Source organism: Octopus bimaculoides, chromosome 19 (assembly GCF_001194135.2).
Source record: "Octopus bimaculoides isolate UCB-OBI-ISO-001 chromosome 19, ASM119413v2, whole genome shotgun sequence".
Taxonomy (NCBI): domain Eukaryota; kingdom Metazoa; phylum Mollusca; class Cephalopoda; order Octopoda; family Octopodidae; genus Octopus; species Octopus bimaculoides.
This window is the reverse complement of record NC_068999.1, coordinates 28,709,403-28,721,742: the sequence shown is the minus strand read 5'-3', so window position 1 is coordinate 28,721,742 and position 12,340 is coordinate 28,709,403. Positions and strand designations below refer to the sequence as shown.

Genomic DNA, 12,340 nt, shown 5'->3' with positions numbered 1-12,340 from the left:
GAATAGAATAAAATTAAAATATATAATAAAATTTTAAAAATTAAGGATGCAGATTCTCTACGTAAGAAATATGCTACAAAACCCTTTTTGTGGTCTGAAAAACGGGTTGGGGTGTGGTGGAAGCCTTGGAAATTTCACCCCCCACACCCATTAATCTTTTCACCATCTATTTTTCAATGTATGGGAAAAATACGGAGATTAAGAATATGGAAAACATTTTTCCACTCTTCGTAAGAAATATAACAGTCAAGTAAAGAATTTAAACAGAGAAGTAAACAAAAACTAAGAAACAAAATGTGCTAGTTGCTAATTACATCGTTCATTAGGTTTTATTTTCTAATTGAATTAACCAACATACGGAGATGAAGAATGTGGAAAACATATTTTTAAATCTCGAATTTACCATGAAAAGCTACAGCTAAATTTTTAGATAACACTCGTACGATTTTCACTAAGAAAAAAATAAATGGGATTTTTTGCATGGAATCAACTATCCTGGCCTGCTAATATGCTACAAAACCCTTTTTGTGGTCTGAAAAACAGGTTAGGGTGTGGTGGAAGCCTTGGAAATTTTACCCATTTATATTGTGTAATTCACTGACAAATTGTTACATACCTCTTTGTTTCATTGTTGTTAAATAAATGGATTGACAATAAACTTTTTTCTTCGGCGTGAAATATAAACAAAACTCTTTCGCTCCCAAAGTAGTATGTATGTGTGTGTGTGTGTGTGTGAGAGTGAGAGGGGGAGAAAGATGAATGATTTAAAATAAATATATTTTAATTGTTGTGTGAGAAAGTATATATAATCTCAAAAACATCTTATATTTGAAACTATATCTCATGTTTAAGAAAAAAAAAGCATTTTACATTTTACACCTACTCTGTCTTCCTTACCTACCTTTTCTTTCGTTAGACGCTTTCTGTCTCCCTCTCCCACTTTTTCTTTACTTTTTTTGTTAGACGCTGGCAAACAATCTCTATCTCTCCATCACTCCCCCTCTCACACACACACACACACATACATCAACACACAATTACTCTCTCTCCCTCACACGCATATGCACACTTTGACTTCGCCATGTTAGCAAACTTCAAAATTAGTAAAAGTTATGGTTGAAAATTGATTTTTACAGCTATACGCGGGTGCCTCTGAGAGAAAAAGTTGACGAAAATGCAGATAGGGTCATGACGAATGTCCTAAAATTGGAGCGACGTGTGCTAATTTGTGGATGTGCATAAATTACATTCACGTACACACATACACACACATCCTGCTTTTTATATATACAGATATAGTCTTGACTTTATGAAATACATGTGATCACCATGAAAGGTTATTGGTGATAATAAAACAGTAAATATTGGAACACAAGGAAAGAAAAATGAAGAACTTAAGGAAGTCTAAGATATTTTATATTGATAAAATTAGAAACTTTCAATTCATAAGTAAAAGTCCATTTTTGATTGAAAGCTAAAAAGTATTATTTATTAGGAATAGAAGACATTTAACTATATAATGTACAAATATTCTCAAAAAATTATGATTTGCTGAATAGAATAAACTTTAAATCTATAGCTAATAAGAGAAAATAAACAATTACTAGAAAATCAGAAAATGGAAAATACTCTGGTGGTTCTTTACAGTAATACTTTCTTATATAAGGAAGCTGATGGAGACAGAGAAATGAGAATGTTAGGTATTCATTGGTCTTGCAAGGTATTAATGTTGCGAATAAAGTTATAATTAGGAAAAGAAATGTAGTTGGAAATTCATTTTTCTAAGACTTTGGGAAAACAATTAGGAAAAATATATAATTCATGTATATGTTCTTAAAGAAATAAATAAATAAGTAAGTAAATAAATACATAAATAAATAAATAAAGCAACTGTTGCAAGAGAAAATGTAATTATATTTTGATTTCATTTTCTTACTATTCCAGTGATTTCTCCAGGCAGCCTGAACTTGTCAGTTACTCTGAAGAATTTAATAAAAAAAACAACAACTTTTTGAAAGGGTGTAAATGGTAAGATTTGATTTTTTAATTAAAATTTTCATGTTAATTATATTCACAGTCTAATGTTTTACTTGATTTAACAATTAATACTATCATCAAATTACATCTGCTTTCAATGCTGGCATGGGCTGGGTAGTTTATCACAGTATAAGGCACTTATTTGGAGTCTGCCCCCTAGTGAAGTTGCTTTATGTCCCACAATGTTTTCTGCATTCATTAAGGTAATGTGACTGAGTGAATACAAAAGAGGGTAATTGCAAAAGAACTAATGTGAGAGGGATAAAGAAGCAAGAGTATGTGGGGGGAAATAGTGAATGAGGTGACAGTGTGAAAGAAAGTAGAAAGATGGGAATAACAATGCTAGAAGGAATAATAAGCAGAGATAGCAATGGCAGGGTGTAATGGGAGAGATATACTAAAAGTAACTGAATGTTTGATAATAAGAAAGATGAGGGATGAATGATGGATTGAAGTTGTAATGGATGTCAATAATGAGTGGCCTGGATAATAATGTCAACTGGTATGACAGAGCACTACTGAATAGTAGCTATGGAGATGGGTGATAGAAAGAGAGTGATGGATGCTAATGAGTGACTTTGAGAAGTGGGAATTATGGCTAGTAGTACAGGAAGGTTAATGGAGGAGTATATTAGATAACAACAGATCTGATGCAATCCCTTGCTCCTTAGGCATCATGATTGGTGGCAAAGAAGGATAGAGGGATACAAATGGTAACAGGTACAAAATAGGTAAAAGGCCCAGATATAGACATATATATTATATATTCTAGTCCCCATCATTACTACCATTTAGTGTATGTTTCACCATTCTTGCACAAGTGGTTTGGGTCTTCTCCAGCACTACATATCACCTAGTAACATGATCTTGTCATCTCCTTTGTGAGGTTTAATATCTTGAGATCATACTCCATCATATTGTCTTTGTCTACTCTAATCACCCTCTTCCACATTCCATTTTATATGGTTAGCATTTCTTTATAAAATTGTCATCCTATATATGTGTCACCTGTCCATACAAGCACAGTCTTCTTTCTTGCATATTACATTTGATTCCTTTTATATCCAGTATTTTTCTCAGATCATTTGTACTGTCCATGTATACTAACAAATTACATATTCACCAGAGCTTGGTCTTTGCAACTCCTTTACATTTGAGGCTCATGTCTCACCAATATTAAACATTGCTCTTTATACACATACACATAATAGAATGTTGTTCACACTGAGAAAGAAGCCCTTTGTTACCACTACAGTAAAGAGCTTTCTGAATATTTTCAAACTCATTCATATGTAAATTATTTACATTATTTACTTTTGACGGATATTTGTCCTCATCTTGTTTGTTGTTAACACGTTTTGACTGATATACCCTCCAGCCTTCATCAGGTGTCTTGGGGAAATTTCGAACCTGATTTCTCATTCCTAAGGTATTTTTCGATGATGATGATGATGATGATAGTGGTGGTGGTGGTGGTGGCAGTGGCATCAGCGTCGTCGACACTGCCGACGCTTACTTAGCCATGTAATATTATAACTCGTAAGTTACCTCATCATTTCGCATTTGTCTTGCTTCTATATGTTGGTTCCCTGACGATGAATATATGTGGAATTCCAGCAGCTCTTACTTCTTTGGAGTAGAGTACACATATATTTTGAAACATGTGTAGGAATTAAAGGTACTTTTATTTATATGCGTTTTGCTCCATTTATTGTTATTATTCATATCTACTCAAAATGCATCACTTCAACTTGGTATATCTACCTATAAAACGGGTGTGATATCCTGGTTTTTTGTGTAATTTTTGCTACCCATGGTAACTATTAACATATTTACATTGTGAAGGTTTTTTAAAACTGAGATAATAACTCACACAATCATGACAATAGGAAAAGAATCTGCAGAGTCTACAAAGAAAAATAACATGATATAATCCTCTGTGTAACTCCAAACTCATTGCCTCTTTTGCCCAAATTTTCTAGTCAGGCATAGGCCCGACTAACATCTGAATCCCTAGCACAGATACAGCAAAACTTTTCAACTACAGTATAATAAAATTCTCCCACTCCACTTCACTTAGCATAGTACAAGATATCACTTCATCCAATACAGCTAAATTCATTACATACTACTATGATTCTAGTAATTATAGAAATAGTAACAATCATTATAACAAGAATAGTAACCATGACATGACCTATGAACTTCATAATAACAGGACCAACCTAAATAGTAGTGCCAATAATAACTAGGATAAAACATATTCTAATATATAATATTCTAATATTAACCATGTTACTGGCACTACTTTACCTAGAGCAGTAATAGCCATGAAACTAGCAATACTACCATTAGGATCCATCTTGAAAATAATGACAGTTACCCAACATAAGTAACAAAAGGAATAACAACCTAACTAACATAATCCATGAGAAAACAATGCAACCTATATCAAGTGCTACTTCACAAACTCCAAACAGTGTTCACTTTCAAACATCTTCAACGTAATACTGTATATGGTTATCACAATACTTGCAAAGTGTCTATAGGTCTTACAGCTAACAACTTCAAAATCCAATGTGATCAGCATCTACAGTCTTGCAACCCTACATGAAAAAATATGACTTCCAATGGAAGATCCTAGCAAGAACAGCTCAATACATAGGTAACAGGAAACTGTAATTTCTGTATGGAAGAAGCAACCCAAATTCTACCCCAAAACCCGAGCAAGTCAATGCCTGTAAGTACAAGATCTGTCCAATAGATCTCAGTCATAGACTCATTCAGGACCACAGAGGTCAAACCTTCCAGATTATGCACAGGAGGCTGAAACTTGGTCAAGTCACTCACGTAGCCCCACTACTACCAAAACTAACATTCTCCCTTTTCACTCATCCTCCACTCCTTATTCTTTTCTCATAACCTTACTGACAGCGTCCCTGTACATGGCTTGCACAGCTCTCACTAACCACTCATCTATCCCAAGTTTCCTCATTGACCACCAGATAAGGGAACAGGGAACCCTGTCAAAGGCTTTCTCCATGTCAACAAAAGCCAGTTACAGAGGTTTATCTTTGGCTAGGTATTTCTCCTGCAACTGTCTTACCAGAAATATAGCATCAGTGGTGCTTTTCCCTGGCACAAACCCAAACTGCATCTCATCTAAACTGACTCTCTCCCTAAATAGTTGGGCTATGACCCTCTCCGTGACCTTCATTACCTGATCCAACAACTTGATACCTCTGTAATTATTTGTATCTAAAGCGTCACCTTTACCTTTGTAGCAGTTGACTATGGTGCTACTACACCAGTCATTGGGTATGACTCCTTCATGTATCACCTGGTTAACTATACGAGTGACTAGGTTATAGCCAACACTGCCAGATATTTTGAGCATCTCTGCAGTGATTCCTGATGGGTCGGGAGCTTTCCCTGTTTTCATACTCTTAATTGCTTTATCAATGAGGTACTGTCAATTCAGATAGCTGGTCCCTCTGTTGGGTCGACATTCGGCAGACTCTCTTTCTCCCATTATTGAGCAACTTTTCATAGTGGCGTCTTCAAACCTCTCTCTTTGCAGCCTTGTTTAGTGCAAGTGAACCATCATTCATGCGGACACATTTCTCTCCTATGACATCACGATTCTCTCTCACACACTGTCTTGCAACGGGGGACAGCAGTGTCAAGTCTTTGGTCCTCATGGCGCAGAACATTGGCAAATTTTTTCTTATCTGCTTCCGCTCTGGCTAAATAAACCTGTCTCCTAGCTTCCCTTCTGGCAGTCTGATACAATTCTCTGCTACCACTGTTCTTCCAGTCCTTCCAAGCCTGTTTCTTTTGTCTAATAGCCCTGTCAACAACATTGTTCCACCACCACATTATTTTGGGTCGAGAGGGGACTTTGCACCATCCACAGATCTGGTCAGTGGCCCTCAGCAGGTTGTCCCATAGAAACCTCCAGTTGTCTTCTACATCGTTTGAAGCTATATCCCCCTCTATTTCGTCAAAGGCTTCGAGTAATATGTCTCTAAATCTCTGTCCGTTTGCAGGATCTTTAAACTTCCAAACCCTTCTCCTCCATGCTGGTCATCTTGTGGGCATCCATTTAGCCCTGATCCTGAAGTCGTTAACTACCAGTCTATGTTGTGGGGTACATTCTTTGCCTGGGAAGGTTTTGGCATTTATAAGCAGCCATCTTTCCCTTTTTCTGGTGAGGATGTAGTCAATTTGGCTAGTGTGTCTGCCAGAATGGTAGGTGACTAGGTGACTGGCAGGTTTCCTGAAGTTTGTATTGCAAACCATAAGATCATTTGCATCACAGAACTCTAGCAGCCTGGTTCCCTCTTCATTGCGGGAACCAAAACCACAACCTCCATGTACGCCATGGAAGCCCCTGCATGTTGTCCAACATGTCCATTGAAGTCACCAGTCACAAATGGAAGGTTCCTGTCATTTGTCAACGAGGTAGTCTGCAAGCGGGTGTCATAGGCCGAGATAATGGTTGCTAACCCATGATGAAGCACTAATCTAATCTTAAGTATTCCCACAAGAAGTATACCCATGCCCCCGACCTCGTCAGTGTCCAGAAAATCCTGTACCTGTGTTCTTTGCTTGTGAGGAACCTAGCGGAACCTCCTCTCCACCTTACTTCTTGGAGGCAGCACATATGACACGTCTCCGTCCAAGCATCTCAACAATCTCACCAGACCTACCTTTCAGTGTGCCGACATTGAGAGTGCCAACCCTGAGGGTGTGGGAGGTGTGCGCCTGTGAGACCCTGGGACGGGGGACAGCATTGTCATGTACCTGAAAAGAAAGCTTGCATTTGGCAGAATTCATAAACAAACAATAGCCTTCAATTCAACCTGCATACACTACACCATCATATTTATGCACTATATGATCACTACCTTACATAGGAGATAAGCCCTAAGTAAGGGTGGGGATGGCATAAAGCCTTTAGAAGTGTTCATGGGAGATAACCAAAGGATGACAGAGGATAGGAACTTCCGGTACAGGCGGAGGGCGGGCGTATCGCGAACTAGCAAATTTAGACGAGAGCATCTTCTGGGTACGTATTCTTTCGGCAGAGGTATTAAAAAATCGAGTTGGGGAATCCAAGTGCATATGCTAGTTTATATAGGGTTAGGGTGGTGGTGGAGGAGGAAGTCTTGGCAAAGCGAGTGGTAATTAAAAGAGAGAGAGAGAGACAGGCAGAGTGAGGTCGAGAGAGAGACAGAGTGAGGCAGAGAGAGAGAGGGGGTACCAGAGTTAAGGTGGTCAGAACACGAGGGAGAAAAATATTCTTTTGGTATTTGGTAGCATAATTTAACGAAAGAGCAAATATTGATAATAGTAAAATAGAATTGAAAAATCTGAGAGTTTTTGGTCAGCCAATCTATGACAAAATTAGAGAAATAAGTGACTGTGATAAACTTGAATAAATGAATATGTGGTGGTTAAGGATATATGTGAACTAAGGTTATCTTAAGGCAACAACGAGGAAGACGAAACTATTGAAACTATATTTACATGTTGACATGGTAATGAAATAGACAGGATAATGAAAAGAACTAATAAGAGGTTTATGATCTGCGCAGAAACAGAAGAGTAGACAAACGAAGTTGAAAAGACAAAACTTCTTATCTGAGCATCTTCTGAGATTCGTATACTTTGGCAGAGGTATTAAAAATTGAGTAAAAAAATAAATTCATAGTAGTTAAGACTTCATTAAATAACAAGCTGTTAAACTCCAATACATTACAGTAATGCAAGTAAGATATCAGTATCAGTTTTTGAAAATATTTAAATGTAATTTCTACTGTACTTTTTCTTGATGAGAATTCAAAAAGAAACATTTTGATACCACATTAGTGAAATTTGGATGAATATTTTAGGAAATATAACAATTTGAATGGTCAATGAATTGGTTGAAATTCTACCTATTTTGCCTAAATGAATAAGTAACTTTATTTGAGGTGATAGTCTCCTTCAAATTACACAAATTAATAGCGATCATGGTATAGTAGTTGCCTGTTTTTCTCAGGTTCTTGGAACAAAAACTTTTGTTTGGCAATATTTTAAATATTTATGTAAAGCTCATTTAGTTATGTGTAACAAATGGTCGATTTTGCAGTATTTTCAGACCTAGCTAAATCTAAAACTATAAGCCACAGGAACTTGAGTTTTGTAGTAGGTATGGAGGTAAATAAATCATGAGATTTTGGGACACGATACCGTTTCAATAAAATTTCAATAGACTATTAAAAATGGCTATGATTGGCAGAATTTCAGTTCAGGTTTCCTACATCATCATCATCATCATCATCATCATCATCATCAACATCCATTTTCCGTGCTGGCATGTGTTGGACGGTTTGACTGAAAACTGGTAAGCTGGGGTGCTGCACCAGGTTCCAATCAGAGTTGGCATGGTTTCCTAACGCCAACCACTCCAAGAGTGTGGTGGGTGCTTTTTATGTGCCTCCAGCATGGGTGCTAGTTATGTAACACCGGCATCAGCCATGACTATGATCTCACTTGGCTTGACAGGTTTTCTCGAGTACAGTATATTGCCAAGGTCTCGGTCACTTATCACTACCACCATGAAGCCCAACATTCAAAGGGTACTTTTTTATGTGCCACCAGTATGGGTGCCAGTTACGTGACACTGGCATGATTTCACTTGGTTTGACAGTTCTTCTCAAGCACAGCATATTGCCCAATGTTTGAAATGGGACAAACTTTGTAAATGTGTGGAAATACCAGGGTGTTTGAGGGGCCCTGACATATGTAACTGTTGGATTTTAATTAAAACTATATGAGAAGAAAGTTCACATCAGAAACTTTCAAATGATATATAATTTTTCTTGGAAAATATTTTTGACATGAAAATGATGAAGCAAAAGGTGTGTTTTGGGGTGTTCAAACTGTGTTTGTCTCCATTGTATGGCGTTCTGTAGTGATACCTAATGCAAGTGGACTGGCTTGTACATATATACATAATCTTCTAAAATGATCTTGAAGAGCAACATATTTAGAATAAAAGCAGGAAAACATGAATTTTACATATACTTCAACAACTGTTTCATTAAGATAAACATTAAATATCTAATTACATAATTGTGATACATATTTAAATAATTAAAATTAAAATATTTGTATTTGTTTTGCAAGATTCTTAATGTGAATTTATGTGTTGAAACAAATTTTGTTGTGTCTTGGGAAGGTCATTATGCTGATGATATCACACACACTGGTTCAATATCACTTTTTTATTGGTTAAATATCTAACCAACTAACTAATTGATTATTTGTTCAATTGATCATTTGTTCAATTGATCATTTGTTCAATGTGTTGGTCAAATGTGTTTTTTCATCAAAGTTAGTGTAGATGAGATGCAGTTCGGATTTATGCCAGGCAGGAGGAGCGTGACTGAAGCTACAAGGGATGTTCATTAAAGATTTCCCCTGATCCACTTCCCAAGGACTGAGATAAACGAAACTTGGCATAATTATTAGTCCTTCTCTACAAGCTACCATGAATAGTGACACACTTCTCCCATCACTTTATGCAGCTGTGGAGACCTCGTCTGGAGCCAAGACTTTACCTTGGAAATAAGTTCATCATCATCCGAAAAGTGCTTCCTCTTCAAAAAAGACTTCATGGTTGGAAAGAGGTGGAAATCAGATGGTGTGAGGTCAGGAGAGTAAGGTGGGTGAGGAAGGATTTCATAGCCACAGGAGTGTACTTTCATCTGGGCAACATGTGCATTGTGAACTGTGGCATTGTCTTAGAAGAGGTGGACTCCTTTGATCAGCATGCCATGCCTCTCTGCTTTGATGGCGTCCTGCAATTTCTACAGCAGGGAAGCATAATATGCCCTGTTAATTGTGGTGCCCTTTGCCAGAAAATCCATCATCACTACTCTGTGCTGGTCCAAAAAGACTGTGAGCATCACCTTGCCTAGTAAGGGTTGGACACAAGCCTTCTTTGGAGGTGATGAGTTATCATGCTTCCATTGCTTCAACTGGACTTTAGTCTCAGGATCATAGTGATGGACCCATGTTTCATCCTGTGTGGTAAGTCCTCCTCTTGGCATATTTTCTTGGCATATTGCCAAAGAGCCTGGGAGCAATTAACTTATTCCTGCTTCAGAAAAGGTGTGAGCATCCAGGGAATCCATCATGCAGACAACTTCTGCATGTGCAAATGGTCGTCATTAATTTTTTTCCACAGACCCTACACTTATCTTTACTTCTTGGGCTAGTTGCTGAATAGTTATGCCATGATCCTCCAAAATGGTGGCTTCCACTTTATGGATGGTGTCATCATTAATGGCAAAATGTGGTACGAGCAGTTTCCACCAATATCCAACCACATTTGAACTGATAATGCCAGTGCATGACTACGTTGTATGATGATGCATCGTCACCATAAATTTCTTTCATCTCATTGAAAGTCCTTTTGGTGTACAACCTTTCAAGTATAAGAACCTGGTCACTGATCTGCATTCAGCTGCCTCCATTATAACACCTTAGTCCACTTCAGCAACCGTAAAAGACAAATGAATACTAGTACAAAGCTGCAATTTACACTGTGACATGTAGAGGCATATATGATTATACCTGTACAAGTTCCATTTCCTGCAATAACTGGAAGTGGTTCAGGGGAAATCTTTAATGAACATATATATTCCTGGTTAGGCAAACTGCAGGAGAAAAATCTAGCCAAGAATAAACCCCTGTACCTGGCTTTTGTTGACATGGAGAAGCCTTTGACAGAGACCCCACTCCCTTATCTGGTGGTCAGTGCGGAAGTTGGGATGAGTGGTTGGTGAGAGCTATACAGTCATGTATAGGAATGCTGTCAGTAAGGTGAAGGTTAGCAATGAGTATAGCATTGACTTCAGGGTCTCAACCCCCTCTTGTACATCATAGTCAATAACAAAGGAATTTAACATTATTTACATTTGACGGATATTTGTCCTCATCTTGTTTGTTGTTAACACAACGTTTTGGCTGATATACTCTCCAGCCTTCATCAGGTGTCTTGGGGAAATTTCGAACCTGGGTTCTCATTCCATAGGTATTTTTTGATGTTATTATTATTGTTATTGTTCAGGTCACTGCTTGGAAATTTCGAACCGAGGTTCTCATTCTTAAGGTATTTTTCAATGTTATCATCATCATCATCATCATCATTATTATTATAGCCACTGCCTGGAATCGAACTCGGAATCTTAGGGTTAGTAGCTTGCGCTCTTAACCACTACGCCATATGCCAGTGGGCAACTATGGAGTGAATTTTAGGGCTTATAAATCTAACATATTTCTATCCTTCCTTAATACCACTTCCCATATGCTACTCATATCTGCACTCGGTCTGCTTAGGAGGTTGTTGTGTCTTAGCCTATGTGCTGCTTCTTTTAGTTTTCTTATTTTCCAGTGGTGTTCTCTGTCTATTATTTTAACTTCATCCTACAGCAGGAGGTGGTCTCCATTTTTCCATATATGATCAGCTATACCCAATTTATCAATATCTCCTCGTGTCACAGCTTTGTGATATTCCTCTACCCTTATTTTGAGGGGGCGACATGTTTCGCCTTTGTATGACCTACCACAGCTGCATGGGATGGAGTATACGCAGTTTTTGGTCATATTCTCTTCTGTTGGTGGTTTTACTCGAAGGAGATATTTGCGAAGTGTTGTATTACTCTTGAATACTGTCCTAATGTCATATGGGCCGCATATCTTTTGTATCTTTTCAGAGACGCCTTTCACATAGGGTAGACAGACTGTGGACAGTTTATTGGTTTCATCCCCTCTTTTCTTCATAATTGGAGTGGATAGTATGTTTTTGGGATAGTATGTTGCTTAATAGATTGTTATTGAGCTTGATCATTTCTTTGTAGTGTGTATACTTATATTCTTTGCTCGATGTTTCAGGCACTGAGCAATCCCTTTCTTTACATTGTATGGATAGTGGGAAATGAAGTTGAGGTATCATCCAGTGAAGGTTGGCTTGCGGTATACAGATGTCCTGAATTCATGCTTGGTGCATGTTATTAATACATCCCGGAATGCTAGCTGGTTGTCTTTGTCTTTTTCCATTGTCAACTGTGTGGATGGCTTTTTTGTGTTCACATGATCTAACAGCACTTGGACATCTTCCTGGTGGGGCCAGAGTATAAAGGTATCATCTACATATCACAGCCATAGGGTTGGTTTTAGTGGTGTTGATCCTAAAGCCAAATTCTCAAAGTATTCCATGTACATATTGGCTATTATTGGTGATAATGGT

General features: G+C 37.7%; 1 protein-coding gene across 1 annotated transcript in view; it reads left to right on the top strand.

Moving 5' to 3' along the window:
• The window catches only part of LOC106880092 (telomerase Cajal body protein 1), a 142,064-nt gene that overhangs the window by 14,795 nt on the left and 114,929 nt on the right, over positions 1-12,340 (top strand). The window contains exon 2 of the mRNA XM_052974765.1: positions 1,945-2,028. Within this exon, the coding sequence (XP_052830725.1) occupies positions 1,945-2,028 (84 nt within the window). The remainder of the gene's footprint in view (positions 1-1,944; positions 2,029-12,340) is intronic.